Source organism: Prionailurus bengalensis, chromosome F2, assembly GCF_016509475.1.
Source record: "Prionailurus bengalensis isolate Pbe53 chromosome F2, Fcat_Pben_1.1_paternal_pri, whole genome shotgun sequence".
Lineage (NCBI taxonomy): Eukaryota > Metazoa > Chordata > Mammalia > Carnivora > Felidae > Prionailurus > Prionailurus bengalensis.
The window spans coordinates 63,205,079-63,223,913 of NC_057353.1; the positions used below are offsets into that span (position 1 = coordinate 63,205,079).

An 18,835-nucleotide genomic window follows, 5' to 3' on the forward strand; every position below is an offset into this window, starting at 1 on the left:
AAAGCACTTAGCACTGTCTCTCACATATTGCCAAGGACTCTTTAAATATTAGAAAACCGGGGATTAGCAAAACTCGAGAGAAAACAGGAATGTGTTTCTTGTGTTGGGGGTCTTTTTTTCTTCCTTTAAAGAATATTTTCCCGTGACCCAGGCCGGCAGGTTTGTTCTCCTTGGATCTTGACCATATACGTAGGCCAGATACAAACTTAAGTCTCTCACTCTTTTTTTATGTTTATGAGATATACTTCTGTTAGAAATGGTGTGTTTTGGCCTTTTCGCATATTTTCAGGATATTCCAACCTATAACCAGTCTGGCTGGTTTTTGCACCACATACTTGATCTGCAATATTCTATACTTTCACAAAATTCGTTGGCAACGTTCTCTGCTACAAATATGTGCAGTGAAAATATGACACTCAAAGGCTCAAGTGTAGTAGCAGCTAAATAATGTAATGGTTTGCGAATTATTTACTATAATCATTCTTGATTTGAAAACTCTAGAACCATCGTTTCACGTCTCTTGTGGCCACTTGAAAATACTGGTATCTGTTAAATAAAGTATATGAATACGAGCCTTTAGAATTCACAAAGGTTTATCAATTATTTTTCATTGGCTGTAGTGACATACTACAGGAATCATTATTCCTATTTAAAGAGAAGAAACTAAAGCACACTACTCTTGCCTGTGACCCTTCTGAGGGTCATTTATTTGCTATCACCCAGGGGCGACTGTATGTGCAGGCACTGCAGTCTTGAGTACAGCCAAAAATAGTTTAAATGATGTTGCTCTGCCTGGCTTGAGATGAACAAAAATCTAGAAAGGGATTTTGACAGGCAGCACCAAAGTTCCCCACCCCACCCACTCCTCAGACCACATGCTCTGTGACCAAACAGACCCTTATGTCTAATGGGAGATGAACAATATGCTCTAGTAAGTAAGCAAGTAAGACAATATGCTCTAGATCAAAGCGAAAGTCCCCAAAGAGATGGAGGGACTTTGACACATTACAAAGGAAGTTCTCTGGAATGCATCTATCAGTGTTACCCTAGCACTTGAAGAGTAAGGCTGGGCCAGTGATCTTAGGGCAAAGTCAGTACTAGTCCATAGACACAGACCAAATACACTGAAATAATACTCACATAGAGTGTGCAAAAGCAAGGGAGATGACCTACTTTCCTAGGTTAGAGGACCATTAAGATAACATTTTATTTTTCAAATTAGAATGGACTCAACATTTTGATTAATCTCTCTCTCTCTCTCTCTCTCTCTCTCTCCCCCTATCTCAACTGTCTCTATATTTTGTCTCCTCATGATCAAAGGAGGAAATATCATGTTGGTATGTTTTGAAGGTGACCCAATCATGCCAATGTGGAACTTTCTCCTGCTCCCTCTTCCTGATTCTCTAACATTTTAACTCTGCACAGATGAGTGTATGCAAAATTAAAATGCTCAGCATTCATTGATGCCAGGGTGTTTCTGCACCTGCCTATAAGGCTTTTCTATTGAGAACTGAATCTCCCAAATGCATCACTCTTACTCCCTGTTCTCCTGTATTCCTTCCTATCTTACTTTTTGGATTTAGAAACATGGGTGGGTGTGGGAGGTTAGGGTATAGTACTCTGCCATGTCAAAAATGCATCACTAATGCAACAAAGTTATTGACTTAATTTTCTGGTCAGTGGCAACTTACTCTTGGAACAGGGGTGTCCACTGGAGGAGAAAGTGTTATTCCATCTCCTTTTATTAAAATCAATCTTTTAATAAAGTAGAGCACAGAATGTTTTCCCTAGTCCAGCTCCAATGGCTTCATTGTAAATGGAAGCTCATTACATTTTGTTAACCTAATTTTCATTATACCTTGGGTTTTCTTTCTTCTTCTTTTTTTTCTTTTTTCAGTTTTCATGCTATTTTGTAGAAGTTGTAAGATTGTATCAGGTCTGACCAGCCAAATGATAGTTTAAACCAGAAGAGCCATTGGAAGTCTGAGTAGGAGAATGAAGCAACTTAGATTTTTTTTCAGGTAGACGAATCTCTTGGCAAGGTTGAACGTAGACTGAAACACTGAAGGATGTGAGAAGCTCCCAGTGGGATATGAACTAAAAGCAAGAGATTAATGAGGGCTGTTGGGATAAGAAGAGAGGGGGAGATTAAAGAGAGATTTCAGAAGCAAAACTGGCAGGTTATAATGAGTTCTAAACAGTTTGGGCTGCCTCTGGACATTCAGATGGAAAAGTCCAGCAGGCAGTTGAAAATAGATATCGCAAACATTTTTTAGGCATTTCTTCTCTACAAAAACAAATCACACTATTTGTCTTGACTCACGGTTTTTGTGACTTGTCTCATTTAGGGGAATCATCAGGGAGGAGGACACCGCCATTCTCACAGATAGGTGGGATGCCCATGGATTGGGATGCTGGGATATAATCGCACAGTTATTACTTACAATGCTACTCTTTTTCTTCAAATTAGTTTCTGCCCCACTTTGTACTGAGAAGAATTTTAGACAGAATGTTGTATGTTACATCTACAGAGTGTTGTGAACGTTTCAACGCCAGTGGCATAAATCTCTGGAAGCAAAAATACACTTCAGCCAGGGAGTTGCAAATCTGCACAGCCAAGGAATGGGCTAAAAGAGGCACAGCTTGCCCTTGGCCTCTTCTTTGCATCCCTCTAATTTCTACTGGCTAGAAATTCTAGGTGGCTATTGGATGATACTGTTATAAATTTCTCCAGTGCTCACCTCATTCCAGGCGCCGTTTGACCCTTCATGTGAATTATCACATTACTCCCCTCAACAACACTGTGAGGGAGATATTTCACTACTCTGATTTATAAACAACTTAGACTTGTACAATTTAAGTGGGTTGCCAGTGAGCCGGTGATGGATCCAGGACTTGAACTGAGCCCTTAGATCCCAGATCTTCCACTCCTAACTACCGCACTGCAAAAGCACTTGCCACTTAGTCCTGGATGGATGGGATTTCTCCTTGCATTTGTTTCTACTGACATGGCTGTGAATGAATTTTAATAGTGAATGATATGTGCAGGCAGAAGAAACCTGCCCAACAAACCTTGATATTGTATTTTTCATTAAGTACAATGTTAGTTGTTGTTGGGTTTTTTTCTTCCTGTTACTCAGACATGCAGTGACTACAAAAGACTTGTAGGTTCCAAGTAGTAATTCTTTTTAAACCAAGTAAACCTGAAACCAAGAGGAGGTGCTTTATAATCCAAGTAGGAAATATTGCAGGATATTTGAAATCTTCACTTTTCTTTGCCAGGTCACACAGGAATGAGCTGCAGGAGGAATAAAGTTTTTCGGTCTCTGAAACTGATGGGGCACAATAAAAGAACTGGTTGATATCATGGTCATGCACGTCAACAACCTGGGTTGGATCACAGGAAGCCCCCAGTAAACACAGTTGTTATCATTACTGACATTGATATTGTTATTAGATAACTTAATTATATGTCCTTATATATGTTATTTCCTTGCATCACTTAGCATATTAATATAGAAAAAGCACTTCTTTTCTGTTTCCTTATTTGACACATTATCTTGTCATCTGAGGAGAGAGCAGTAGAGTTTAATAAAAGCCAAATCTCCTTACTCCCATATCACCGATCTTTTCAAAATCGCACCCTGTTAGGTGCCAACAACACACATGACAATTTCCCTTTTGTAATACTCATGACATTTAGAAGACCTTGTTTGGTGTCTCCTTCCAACCAAACTTTTAGGCTTAGATCATGTCTAGTCTGAGACCGTGCCGTATGCCTAGGACTCAACACAGGACTTAGTAGTTGGTAGAGACTCCATAAATATTTGTTCAAGAATGAGTGAGCAAATTGTGAAGTTTTGAGCAGCTCTTGAGAGCAAAGTGTAAAATATCTGCCCTCATCACAAGGAACTTACACTCCAATTAAGGAGTTGACATTAACACAAAAAGTTAAATAACAGTGCATTTTAAAATAATACTCCAAGGCAGCAATTATAGAGTAGTAACAGGGAAGCAGATGGTGAATTACCAAGGAAATAATTCTATCAATAAATTCAGAGAATTTAGAATTTGAGACAGACCGATGGGTAAAATTTACAAAGGGAGAGAAGGGCCATAGTTTCTTTATATTATTAATGATTTATTTTTTAAATTGAAAGAGTATTTTATGCTTGTTAAACATATAGCATGTATAAATATATGCAGAATAAAGATGCGTAAAGAAAAAACTAATGATTTCACATTTCACTGTCACTCTTCCTTTTCCAGACCCACTTCTCCCATGTAATCATCATGAAGAGCTTGGTATTGGCACTTTTCTCTATATTTTTTCTGTTTATTATTCTTTCTTCTAAGTAAGATCATATGCATGTGACTCTCTAAGAGACATTCTTTTTTTTTTTAATTTTTTTTAACATTTTGTTTACTTTTGAGACAGGGAGAGACAGAGCATGAACAGGAGAGGGTCAGAGAGAGAGGGAGACACAAAATCGGAAACAGGCTCCAGGCTCTGAGCTGTCAGCACAGAGCCTGACGCGGGGCTCGAACTCACGGACCGCGAGATCATGACCTGAGCCGAAGTCAGCTGCTTAACCGATTGAGCCACCCAGGCGCCCCGAGACACTCTTTATGTACTATAACATGGAGCTCGTACTTTCCCCAGAGGTCTCGCTCTAACTCATTATTTTTAGTAACTGCACAGTATTTCTCCTTGTATTTTCATCAGTTCCATGATGACAAACTTTCAGATTGTTTATGGGTTTTGTTTTTGCCACAGCAAACAAGTGTTTTCATATACGTAAATACACACACACACGTTCTTACAAGTAGTTTTTAGTTCTTACAGTTATTCCCATAAAATAGGTTCCCTAAGGTAAAATAGATGGTTTGGATTCTTTGTTTTAATCCTTATTGACAGACTAGCTTCCAGAAATGGTGTAGCAATTGATGTTGCCAGAAGCAATGACTGAGTGCTCTTTGCATCTGTGGCATCGTTTGATGCTACTAGTCTTTTTAGATTATTACTAAATCTAAAGGCAAAGTACCATAAAGACATTTCCATATTACTATTGTTCTGACTAATAGTACAGGCACTTTTCATCTACCATTTATTACTTATATTTTTAGATCATCTTTTTATTTCACTTATTATCTTTTTGCAAAAGCTTTTTGCATGTTAAGAATATTAATCATTTTCTGTATCTTAGTGCTTGATTTTTTCCCTTGTCTGTCATATATTTGTTTATAAACTGTATATATTTACGAGGCATCTTTTATCATATAAAAACTTTTAATTTCTCTTATGGTCATATATGTTTTTTCTTTTCTTTTATGATGTCTGTGTTTTTTTCCTCTGAAGAGACGAACTTCAAACAGAGAGAAAAGTGTGTGGCACTCAATGGAGGCATGAATTGAAAGACATTTTAATAAAAAAAATGAATAACCAAGTTGAACAGGAATAGAAGGTTATGCAACTCAGTGACAGAAAATAACACCAGAAATTTCCACCGATGCCAGTCTGTGAAAGTCCAAATGCTAGACTAACTAGTTTGGGCTTGGCCTATAAACACAGAGGAACTGCTGAAATGTTTTGAATGGGGCAGTTTTATAATGAAAATGCTATTTTATAAAGATTAGTCTGCAAGATGGTTTGAAAAAGTGAAGTTCAGATCTAAGGAAACCAGTATTTAAACAATTATTCATTGAATAGACACTATTCTAGGCCCTTGGAGTCACTGGTGAATAAAACACCATGCCGACCATTTAGGGACCACCCACAAGGAATAGGGATTATATGAGGACAGGAAGAGGTAGGATGGTGGCAGTAGTGTTAGGAAGAAAAAGAAAGGACACATGTGAGAAAAAGTAAGAATCAAGGTGGAAGTTAGGAAGGAGGAATAGCCAAAGCCAATCTGGGTACTGAGCCTGGGAGATTAGAGCATGGTGGCAACACTGGGAGACACGGGCAAATTAGAAGAGGGAACAGGGATGCCTGGGTGTCTCAGTCGGTTGGGCTCTGACTCTTGATTTCAGCTCAGGTCATGATCTCATGGTTCATGAGTTCAACCTCTTGGGATTCTCTCTCTTCCCCTCTCTCTCTGCCTCTACCCCGCTTATGTGCATGCACTTACTCTCTTTCTCTCTCTCAAAATAAATGAATAAACTTAAAAAAAAAAAGAAGAGGGGACAAAAATATGGGGTGGAGAGAGTAGTAGAGCCAGTCTGGCTGCCTTCCTAGATTACAAGCCATCACACAGACCTTTCTCAGCTGACTCAAGTCAATTCATTAATCAGCCATTTGAGAGAATGACATTTCAATCAATTACTAATTTATTTACCTGTATTCTCATTAAGCTCACATTTATCTATCTTAACTTTAAGGGTGTTATTCCCTTTCTTTTGAAAACCTTTGTTGAGAAAGCACCCATTACATCTGAGACGCTGTGCCAAGTGCTAGGGATACAGAGAAAATAGTGCATATCCCTGACCTGTCCCATCATGTGACACAGTGTGGTGGGTGCTTTGAAGTAGGAGGGGTGTTCCCTTCAGAAAATGAGATGATCCTGACAGTTAAAGAGGGAGATGGCAGCAAGAAAGTCTATACCAAGAAGACTCCTGGGGAAAGGACGTGACATGTGAGCGGAACCCATAGGATGCATGGTTTGGACGGAAAATAAAAATCCACATGAACTTTTATTGATGAGAACAGTGTAGTAACAGCCTGCCCTCATATAATGACAAATTTGTATTTTATCTTATTTTTTCACTTAAGTTATGAATTTATTCTGGTGGAGCACAGTGCAAGGGATCCCATTTCTTCCGGAGAAAGAATAGGGGAGAGTTTCAGGTGTAAGCAGGTAAAGGCAGGTGTTTCCTCCATTGTGCTCCCATAACAGCTCCTCTTCTAGCATTTATCACAGTAATTATATGCCTATCTTCTCCTGAGGTTTTGATTTCCTCATAGGAAGGCCCTTTTGTCCTGATCTGTGTCTAGTAGACACATAAGTTTCCTTACATTAGTAAGGAAGTAAACTTAAACTGGTTAGTCAAACAAGCAAACAGAGGAGAGAAGGGGAATTTATAGACTCATGTAACAGGGAGGGATTCAAGCTGCACTATATCCAGTCCGGAGTGAGGTGCTCAGGACTCAGTCTTCATACCTTGCTTCTGCTTTCCTCAATAATGACTTCACTTTAAAGAAGCTTCTCCCTTCGTGGTGGTCAAATAGATTCAGATATTTCAATAGTAGCTTATCCTCTCTGCAACCCTTGCAGAAAGAGCAAGTCTCCATTTTTGAAAGTTGTAACTGCTTGAGTTGTTGAGGAGACTTATCTACGAATTGAGACTCACTGGCTCTTGGTGAGTCACATGTCCATTGCTGAACCAATCACTGTGGGTTAGGTTTAAAACACATGGATGTAGAATAAGCAAGCGTGGTTTCCTATGGAAATTTGTGGGACCGGTACTAGAAGCACAGAAGAAGATACCAGGAAGGTAAAAGCAAGAGATCCCCACTATACACTCAACATTTAGTGGATCATTAAGGGCACACTCAATGCACAGGTATCCTCTGTGAAATTTGCCATCCATAATATCGTTTAATCTTCAAGCAACTCTGTAAGAAAAATGTAACTATCTCAACTTTCTAGTTTAGGAAACTGAAGCAGAGAGAGTACGCACTATACTTATTTAGTATAATATGAAAGCGCTGTTAAGTGGAGATGTAGGAGTTGAGCCCAGGTCTCTGTGACTATGAATTAGTCTGCTAGGGCTACCATAACAAAACACCACAAACTGCTTAAACATCAGGAAGTCATTGTCTTGCAGTTCTGGAGGCTGAAAGGCCAAGGTCAAGTTGTTGACAAATTTGGTCTCTCTTAGCTAAGACCTCTCTCCTTGGCTTGCAGATGGCCGCCTTCTCACTGTGTCCTCACATGGCCTTTGCAAGGATTTTTTTTTTTTTTACATTTGTCCTTGTATCCTTTTGTATGTCCAAATTTCCTCTTCTCATAAGGACACTGCCAGATTGGATTAGGACTGCCCAAACAGCCAGAATTTAACTTACTCATCTCGTTAAAGGCCTTATGTCTAAGTACATTTGCCTTCTGAAGTACTGGGAGTAGGGCTTCAACTTGAAGGGCTCCAATATGAATTTTGGAGATGAGGAAACAATTCAGCCCATAACAGGCTATAAAACTCCTATTATTCCCATTGCACCAAGCTTCCAAAGACCTGTGGTTCTGAAGGCTGAGACCCTTGCCAAATTGTATCTTGGTTAAGAGCTGCTTTCTTCCACAGAAGATTGTCCCTTGGACAGCTTTTCTCCTTAGAGGCAGGCAGCTTCCTATGGACTAAAATGAACTTAGTTCTTTTGTAATCATATCCCGACTGTAGGACCAAAATAAACATTTTGCAAATGCTTTAAATGTATTGGGAAAGATGTTAATTGTTTTACAAGGATGGTCTTATTTCATGCACATTCTTTATAACTGGGTGAGATAATGTTAGGGAGGAGCTCAGAAAAATCTCTTAGAGGACCCTTGCCCTACTATCATGGAAAGATGTTTTTCCATTCATGAGGAACATAGTATTTATTATTATTATTATTATTATTTTGCTGTTCTTCTTAAGCCAAGATGGCCAAGGTCTGGGTCTCCCTTGACCCACAGATAAGTTGCCTCATGGCAGTGAAGATGCAAAGTAATGTCTACACGTCATTCTTCCTTTAAAAACTATGCTTGCTCATTTTTTCTGCTTTCATTAAAAGAAATATGAAGAAAACCCCCTCCATGTCTGAAATGGGGAAAGAGAGCTGTGATGAAATGTCACCAAGGGTCTGTAATCTCTCCACAGTTTATGACCACTATCTTTGAGGGTCAGTGAGCCATGCTTGCAGAAGCCTGATTTTAAATTACAGATCACCTTCTCCTGTTGGTTCCTGTTATCCGAGTGTTTGTTGCCAGTCCTAGGATATGAGACCATTTGGAGAGCTGAAAAATCGCACCTTCAAGGAATGGGCAGGTAACACTAGACATAACCTGGCAATACACTGGATAGGGGAAAAAGGAAATAAGAAACCTTTGTACTGATTTCTTCCTCTACCTGCAATTTCCATCACAAAGCTATTGAAATGAAAGAAAAATATCATGTGTTTCAGCATAAGGAAACAGCCCTCAATTCGGGAGACTAAACAGGTAGTCACTCTATTTATTTCCATTTACAGACAAAACAGAAACTTTGAGAGGTTAAATACCACACACACAAAGGGATATAATTAGAAATTGAATTCAAGATCTGTAAGAATGAAGCCCATGGATTTTATCAATATATCCTCCCAGCCTCACAGGAACTGCAGTCTTCTGTGAATGACCAATGGAAATGTGTCTTCTCCCAGCCACTCTGGTCATGACAGTTTCTTGATTTATTAGGAGTCCTTTCAGAATTAAAAATGGAATTTTTGTCATGATTTGTTTTCAGTGAACCTAGGTTTATTCCTCTGAATGTCTGTCTGTCTTTCTAAGGGCTCACCTCTTTTTATTAGTTTATATGCAGCACAGTACCACAGGCTCAAGATAAACGAGGTCACAGAACTCTATAAAGATGGCTTTAGCAAATCCCGGTAGTCAATTAAAATTTAAGATTGACATAATGATATTATGTGTACACAGGAGAATGTTCCTACCTTTTAGAGACCTGCTGAAGTATTTAAGGAAGATATGTCGTGATGTCCGTTATATACTTTTTAAAAAAAAAATCAATAAAAATACATAGATGAAGCAATGACAACATGTTAATTGTTAAACCTCAGTAATGGGTATATATATATTTCCATTTATCTTTAATGTGTGAAAATTTACTTAGCACACATAGTTAAGTAAAAAAGTAAGTGATGATTGTAGGATAAGGATTGAGGTAGTGAATACAAAGGAAGGTTTAAAAGAAATGTCATTTCTGGTGGTGATGATGATGATGATGCTAATCATTCTTACACCTCCCTTCTATTCTTGTTAAAAGAAGAACAGATGAGTTTGCCAAGCACCAGGCACTGTGCTGCACACTTTTCTTGCATTGTCTCCATTAGTCTACAACAATGCTATGAAGTAACGATTATTTTCTCCATTTAATGGATGGCACTGGGATTCAGAAAAATGATAGAATTTGTCCCAGAGCTCTCTTCACCAAAGGAGGGCAGTCCCTTTGCCTTAGGGAGAGCTGTGTAGGAGTGACTGAGTTGAAAGAATTCAGGATTAATGGGGAGAGAAGTAAAGGCACAGAGGGACTGATAAACAGAGCGACTGGGGAGAAAGCAAAAGTAGCAGGTCCCAAGGATGGCTGAATATTTCGGTAAAGGATGAGGTGGTGATCCAGGAGGTAAAAGTGCTGGGATATAGTCCATTTTATGACTGTACTAAGATATGAGGTGTATAGGAGAGGTCCAGGGAATAATCGATATGACAACAGAGCTTTCCAAGAATGAGAATGTAATTGGCAAGAAGGTGTAGGTAGAGACGAGAGGGATATATTTTGGAGAAGAGTGTTGGCCCCGTTAATAAAGCACCCCATACTACCTCCTGCATTCAATTCAAAGGCTGATCAGGAGGAGGATTGCTAACAACCTCCTCCTAGTCCATAAGACTATTTTGGCAGTGGGAAAAGTTCAGCTTCTAGTGATTTTTCTTTAGCATTTCCAAAACCAATTCACTAATTTTTAATAATTGCTTCCTTTGAGCAGGGGGTACTGACCTAGGTTCAGCAATTTCAACTCAAACTAGACTTTAATTTTTAAAGACTTTTTGCTTGTTGGGGGAAAAAAAACTTTCCCTTTCCCTAAGAAAAATTAGTCAGCTGTGCGCTCTGCTGGAATTCTGGTGGAGAGATTATCACAGCAAGCTGGCGGCCTGGGGGGGCCGAAACAAATCATTTTTGTAAAATTGAAATTAGTTCATTTCAATTGATAGCTTTTCATTTAATTTTAAAATGTAAGTAGCTATTTTTAAAAGGAAAAAAGAAAGTCTAAATTGCACTACTAATCCAATGAAATATTGCCAAGAGGATGAAAGCAGACAACTGTGAGCCATGTGGGGGATCCTTTCCAAAGCTTGCTTTTATACCTCTCTTCTGTTCTCATTAAAGCAAGTCTCAAAGATCAAATGAACCCAGGGTTCAAGCTGAAGGCAAGGGCACGAGTTGTTTACTTCATCTCTGCCAGCAGCCTGCTCAGCACCGGGCTGGGATGCAGGCACACAGGTCAGAAGAATAATAATCCTATTTTCACCCTCCCAGGTCTCCATCAGGAGCCACCAGGGAGCAGTAGATGACTAAGTCCCTCATCTGGCTGCTTTCAGTTAGATACTTGCTTGAAAACGAATGGGAAAGCTCAGAGGAAGGTAGAAAAGAAGGAGAAGTAATAATGGCACCAATAATTTTTGTGGTTTCATGATTCACAAAGTGTTTCACATACATCCCTGTCTTTGATCTCACTTTTTGGTGAGCAGGACACGTATCTTTGGTCCCATTGTACAGAATAGCAATCCAAAACCCAGAAATGTTAACAAGAATTTGTTCCCAGTCAGACAGTTTGTTCAGAACATGGGCTTTGAAGGCAACTGCCCTGGTTTGAATCCTGGCTTTATTACTTACAAGCTCTGTGACCCTAGGAAGTTACTTAACCTTTCTTTGACCCATTTCTTCACCTGTAGAATGGAGCTAAGAATAATATCCATCTCAAAGTTGTTGTAGAGGCCAAATGATAAGATGTATATCAAGTGCTAGGTACCCTTTGGCCCATAGTATTCAATAAACACTATCATTACACTTGTAAAATGTTTTATGGCTCACAAAATATATCCAGCTCAACTGTATTTATTAGGCACCAGACACAAACAATGTGTTAATTTATGAAGATGCTAGAATAAATCATCCATAACCCCAGCCATCCCACAGGTCACAGATGAGTGTAAGGAATAACACAGAAAAATGGACTCAGGATAAAGTGATATTTTCAACAATGAAGGTAATTAAAGGGAGGATTTAGCGCAGCCTGAAAGTGTTAGAAAGGGCTTCCTGAAGGAAAATACTTTTCTAATTTTACCTTTACTAAAACCCTCTGAAGCTCTGCAGAAGATAGTATTTTGTCCATTCTCCAAATCAGTGAATCAAGGCTCAACAAAGGTCAAGGACGTCCCAAGCTCCGTCAGCTAGTGAGTGGCAAAGCCAGGTCTCAATTATACTGAACTACCTCAAGGATACATTCCCTGTGGATTAAGTCATTGAGATGCTTGGCTGTTTTTTTTTTTTTCTTTTCTTTTCTTCCCCACTGTTTCTTTTTTTAAAAAGGAACAAAAACAGCCATTCTTTCCGCATCTCCCCTTTTTCTCCCTGAAAAATTTGACACAATATCAAATTATTTAAAATCCACAATTTGCTAAGGGTCACAGAATCCTGGATTGGAAGGGATAAATGGAGGGATCTGGTAGGGATCTGGAGGCACAGAAATACACATGTTGAATCCTAGCTCTGCCATCCACAAGCTCTATGACACTAGGCAAGGAACTTAACCTCACTGAGTCTATTCTTCCATTCAAAAAATGGCACAATAATAGTTTTCACCTCCTAGAATTGGTATGATGATCAACAGTGCCAGCATACATTATAATAACTCAATAAACATTGGCTACTAATTTTATCTAAAGAAATGCCACTTTGTCCATCCACTTCACCCCTCTGGTCTGATCACACAAATCATCTGTGTGTTCTTTTTTGAAAGCTTCCCCGGAAGGAGATTTTAGAGCTTCACGTGGGAAGTGTTTTAATGCTTGACCCATCTCATGACCTGGAAATCCAACCGTTCCATACTTGGCTTTTTGACCTGGAAATCCAATGGTTCCATACTTGACTTAAGCTTTCATTTAAAATATTTACGTTCTGCTGTCAGGAAAACATAGAGAATGGCTGAGCATGCTTTTTCTGGACAAGTAAATGACATCTCAACTTTCTCTCTCCCAAACTGTCTAATCTGAGGAGCTTCACTTTTGTCTTTAGAAGTTGTTTTTTTTTTTTTTTTTTTTTTTTTTTTTTTTTTTTTTTTTTTTTTTTTTTTATCTACTCCTTTCCATTAGTGATGGACAGGACTCCTTCATATCCTGAGATTGCTGTGGTGATAATTCAGGTAGCTGGTCATAATATCGTGTGTGTTGTGCTCTTTATTTTCAAAGCACAATTGCATACTTACCTTGTTGATGCTAAAACAACTGAGAGAGGTAGGGAAGGCAGGTATTAAGTCCACATTAAGGATGAGGACACTGAGATATAAAGAATAACAATATCCACCATTGCTAAGAACAGATTATGTTCCAGGTCTTTTATGTATTTGATCTTATTAAAGTTCTTTTAAGGGCCCTTGTTTTGTAGGCATTATTAGCTCAATTTGTATGAGGGGAAATCGAGACTCAGAAAGGGCGGTCACATACCTAACTTTCTCCAGATAATGAGTGGTCAAGTGATAAAGTCCAGATCTGCCTTATTCTAAAGCCAATAAACTCTATCACTGACTTTTGAAGGGTTGCTCAACCCATCAGAGACTAACATGACCTTCAAGCCCAGGGCTCCTGATTTATGGTCCAGGACACTTTTCATTAAAACACTCATTCTGTCCTTGACTAGATGGGGTGTGAGAGCTAGATCCACCTATGACTAAGATAATTGCTGCCTACCTGGGTGGCTCAGTCGGTTAAGGGTCCGACTTCAGCTCAGGTCATGATCTTGTGGTTTGTGAGTTCGAGCCCCACATCGGGCTCTGTGTGAACAGCTAAGAGCCTGGAGCCTGCTTTGTATCCTGTGTCTCCTCTTCTCTCTGCCCCTCCCATGCTCATGCTCTGTCTCTCAATAAATAATAAACATTAAAAAAAAAAAAGATAGTTGTTGCCCACACAGAACTGCTTTGCAGCTGTTCCTGTTTCCTACCTGTCTTCTATTCTTAGCTTCCTGGTCTATGCCTACTACTTGGGGTCTCTCAAACATGCAGTCCGAGAGTAAGAGTTTACAAAGTATAAGTTATAATTTATATATTTTATAATTTGTATATATTTAGATAATTATATATAAGTATAGAATATTATTTATATATGTATTACACATCAATATACACGTTTGAACATGTACATGCTTCCAGAACTGGCCAAATTCACTATAAAAATAAAGACCTGTCATGCCAGATATGATACACACACACACACACACACACACACACTGGAATATTACCCAGCCATAAGTAAGAGTGAGATCCTGCCATTTGCAACAACATGGATAGACCTAGAGAGAATTATGTTAAGTAAAATAAGTCAGACAGAAAAAGACAAATACCATATGATTTTACTTAAATGTAGAACCTAAAAAGCAAAATAAATGAGCAAGCAAAAAGCAGAAACAGATGTAAATATGGAGAACTAACTGGTAGTTCCCAAAAGGAAAGGAGGTGGGGAGATGGGAAAAATGGGTGAAGGGGAATAGGAGATATAGGCTTCCAGTCATGAAATGAATAAATCACAGAGATGAAAGGTACAGCATAAGGAATATAGTCCATGGTATTGTAATAGTTTGTATAGTGATAGATGGTAGCTACACTTGTGGCAAGCGTAACATGACCTACAGACTTGTCAGATCAGACTTGTATACCTGAAACTAACATAAAATTGTCAACTATACTTCAGTTAAAAAAAAAAGAGGGGAGCGTGGGTGGCTCAGTTGGTTAAGCATCCAACTCTTGATTTGGACTCAAGTTATGATATCATGGTTTGTAAGATTGAGTTCCATATCTGACTCTACACGGACAGTGTGGAGCCTGCTTGGGATTCCCTCTCTGCCTCTCTCTCTGCCCCTACCCCACTCATGCACATTCTCTCTCTCAAAAATAAATAAACATTAAAAAAAAAGATTTGCAAACTTCTCAGGAATTCACCAGCAAAGACATTTCTTCAAACATAAAGTTAGCTAGGTTTGCAAACTTGAGAATTTCTTGGGGAAAATTTGAAACTGCCCTCCTATCCTACCTATACTGAGAGCAAGGGGAGACGAAGGAAAGAGGCAGACCACTCCAGATTGGTAGGTGGTGATGTGAATAAGCAAGGGAAGTTACATATGAGGCTTGTCTTCAGTGGTGGTAAGACAAGAAAGTTTCCACACCTGCCTGCCAGAATCTCAAAAGTTTATATAGATGCCTTTTCAGGGTTCAGTCACATATACCTGCCAGATGGTCTCAACAACACCTCACTCTGTCAAAGCTGCATCCTTGAAATGGCTCCCACTGTGGGAATGGTGGTCATACATTGCAAGATAGGGAAAGGGGTGAGTAGCTTTTAACTGATTTCCTGGGTCTGGTTCAGAAGTCAATGGGTGGTCACATCCCTTTAATGACCTCCCCCAACAGCGTGTGAAAAGTGAAAGAGTAAAGATACCAGAAGTGTCCTCTCTTTCCCTGACTGTCCAGTCTATGTGGGCCCATGAACATAGTCACATAAGAGTTATAAGGCAAGCCCTTGGCTGAGGAATGGATTCCAACCATGTTCACCACCATATCCTGGGGAGGATGTGCTATGTTATTATTCGAGCTGCTCCACTCATTCAATTTCCATTTCCAAAGGAGATGATGGCGAAAAGGGAGATCCAGGAGAGGAGGGGAAACATGGCAAAGTGGGACGCATGGGCCCGAAAGGTAAGTGCAATGATGTGAATGTGACACTGTAATATTAGAATTGCTTTCCTCTCTCTACTGGCCTTGTCCTGGAGATTGGCAGCTTTTGGAACACTCTTGGCTCCAAAGATGAATGAAAGGTACTTCAGATATGAATGTACTCGCTACCAGAGAGCTCCTATGACAGTGGCTGTCAATAAGTCACCACACATTTCTTAGGCTGCCTCCTTAGGATGAGCAGAGGTGGGGTATTCCAGGAGACCTAGGGAGGAGCAGTCTCCAGAAATATCTAAGAAACCACGAGTTTTAGAAACACAGCTGGGTTCATAGCTGTGTCTTTTCTCAGAATCCACTGCTAAGCAACTCCTTTTGGCTGACCTAGAGTGTAAGGAGGGGGATGAGAAGAACAGAAAGAGTTGACTGATCCATTGGCTTACTCACCTTTCTAAGATCTGTCAGTAGACGATGGAGTGGGAGGAACAGGGCCAAGGAAGATGAGAATGACACAAAGGCCATTAGGGAGTGTTTTTACTCATAACGCCAAGAGTAGCTTCACCAATACATAGCTTCTGGATTGTGGTGTCTAAGCGTGTGTCTTCCAAGCACTGGACATATTCTCCATCAACTGTTACAAGGTGGTGGCCCTAGACCACTGACTTCAAAATCTTTAGCAAGTTAAAGAGAAGAAAAGACTCACAAGCTTTTGAAACCTCAATTTGAGAAATGCTGATTTATACTCTTCCTATTCTATAAATATGTATAATATTCTATAATTATGTACAATCAGTTGCAAAATTATACAGCTTTATTACTGGTAAATGTTTTTTAGGTCATCGTAGAAAAAAACCAAAACTGATAATTTTGGAGGAAATCATGATCCCGATCATATTTTTGGGGGGTAAAAACTCAGTAGGGCAATCTCTGATGTCCCCTTGATCATGAAGTTTTACGATTATACATTCTCTCCCCTTCTTAAAAATGGCTAAGATAGTCAAATCTTGTTTTGAAATAGGGAGGAAACAGAATTCCCAAGTGAAGCCCAAAAGGATCTAGAAAGGAACAGAATTAGAATAAAACTCAAGAATTCTTCCACTCAGCCCCTTATTTGACCTCTAGATTAGACATCCTCTGCTATAGACCTTTTAGGAATATCGTATCAGTAAACATTTCAATACCATTGGGTCCAGGATTTTCATTCTTACCCACATTTAGTTTTCGTATATACACTACAATGCTATTAAGATAGATAATAAAACATAGGATATATGTTCCATACCGCAGACAGAAGAGTATGTTTTTTGTATTTCCTTCAAGCAGATATCATGTACTAGCCACATCTTCAAAGGGAATTTAAAACCTTAGGATGTAAAGATGACACATGCTTTGCTTTTCAGGAATTAAGGGGGAGCTGGGTGATGCAGGAGACCAGGGCAACATTGGCAAGACCGGGCCCATTGGCAAGAAGGGTAAGCTGCATTTTTCTTTCCTCCAGTGGTAATTTAAGGCAAATCAAGCATACCCTTGATATATTCCAAAACGTTCTGTATCATGAAAATGACCCCTTGTCTTTCTTTTAAAATATTAGTTTTTTCTTTCTTCATATATTGGCTGTTCCTTCTTTACATAAACAATGTGTCTAAAAAATAAATAAGGGGCTTGAACAAAACTAAACAGAAATTCAGGGACAGAATCAAACATAAAGTTCTGGTAGCCTTGGGACGCCCGGGTGGCTCAGTCCGTTAAGCAGCTGACTCCTTGATTTTGACTCAGGTCATGAGCTCATGGTTCGTGAGTTCCAGCCCCACGTCAGATTCTGCGCTGACAGCATGGAGCCTGCTTGGGATTCTCTCTCTGTCCCTCCCCTGCTTGTATGCATGCTCTCTCTCTCTCAAAATTAATTAATTAATTAATTAATTTTAAAAAATAGTATTGGTGGTCTCTACATTGAACTATTTCCTGGGATCTGCTGGTTGTAATCCTTGATACAGTTAAAATGGGTATCACCACCATGATGCATGTTCAGTAACAGAAAACAATTATTCCTAAAACTCAATGCAGTGAAGGGCAGTAGAATTTTCTTTAAAAAATTTTTTTAATGTTTATTTATTTTTGAGAGAGACAGAGACAGAGACAGAGAGACAGAGCATGAGCAGGGGAGGAGCAGAGGGAGAGGGAGACACAGAATCCGAAGCAGGCTCCAGGCTCTGAACTGTCAGCACAGAGCCCAACGTAAGGCTTTAACCCATGAACGGTGAGATCACGACCTGAGGTGAAGTTGGATGCTTAACGGACTGAGCCACCCAGGTGCCCCTGGAATTTTCTTTCTTAAACTGAATGAAATAATAAAGATTCTTCATCTGGAATTTATTAACATGTTAGAAGCTTTGAGTGTATGCATGTATTTTCTTTTGTTTTGAGTCCTGTCCCCATCCTGCACAAAATTACCGCTTTCCTCTTATACAATAGGGGTGGCTTCCTCTTTATCATCTGAGCACTCCTCCCTACTGTCTTCTTATAAAGCCCCACAATGACAGCAGGTTCTAACTGTTCCTGATGGTCAGCAGTTCATGCTTTGTTCCACTTGGTTTGAAGATACCAAGCTGAATGAGAATCACAATTTTCTTGCAAGAAGTTCATAGACTATTTGGGAAGACAGGACTTGCTCAGAAAGAATCATAATTCTGAATAACTAAAAGACTACTATAGGAGCCAGGTGGGAGAGGAAGGCCTGACTGATATAAAGAACCTACCTAGGTCTTGAGGAGCGGTGACATGTGTATGGAAATGGAGGGAAAGACATTTGATGGGGAGGCAAGAGATTCTAGTGCAAAGGTACAGATCCGGCGAAACTCAGTGCCACAGGCGACGGGACTCCGCAGCCTGGATGTGTACCTGGCAGCCTTCCTGCCATCCGCGTCCCCAGCAGCGGCATAATCAATATTGTGCCCCCCCCCCCCCCCCCCCCCCCCCCCCCCCCCCCCCCCCCCCCCCCCCCCCCCCCCCCCCCCCCCCCCCCCCCCCCAGTCACCAGAGGTGCGTTCTTGAGCGGTGAACTGGCGCAGCGGGAGAGAGGCTGCCATCCCTCTCCATTCATCCTGGAGCTTGGTTATCTCCTCTCTCCCATCCTTTTCCAACTCATTCCTTTGA

General features: G+C 39.9%; 1 protein-coding gene across 1 annotated transcript in view; it reads left to right on the forward strand.

The window, feature by feature from the left end:
* COLEC10 (collectin subfamily member 10) overlaps window positions 1-18,835 on the forward strand; it is a 38,992-nt gene that overhangs the window by 5,778 nt on the left and 14,379 nt on the right. The window contains exons 2-3 of the mRNA XM_043601635.1: window positions 15,638-15,709; window positions 17,083-17,154. Of these exons, the coding sequence (XP_043457570.1) occupies window positions 15,638-15,709; window positions 17,083-17,154 (144 nt within the window). The remainder of the gene's footprint in view (window positions 1-15,637; window positions 15,710-17,082; window positions 17,155-18,835) is intronic.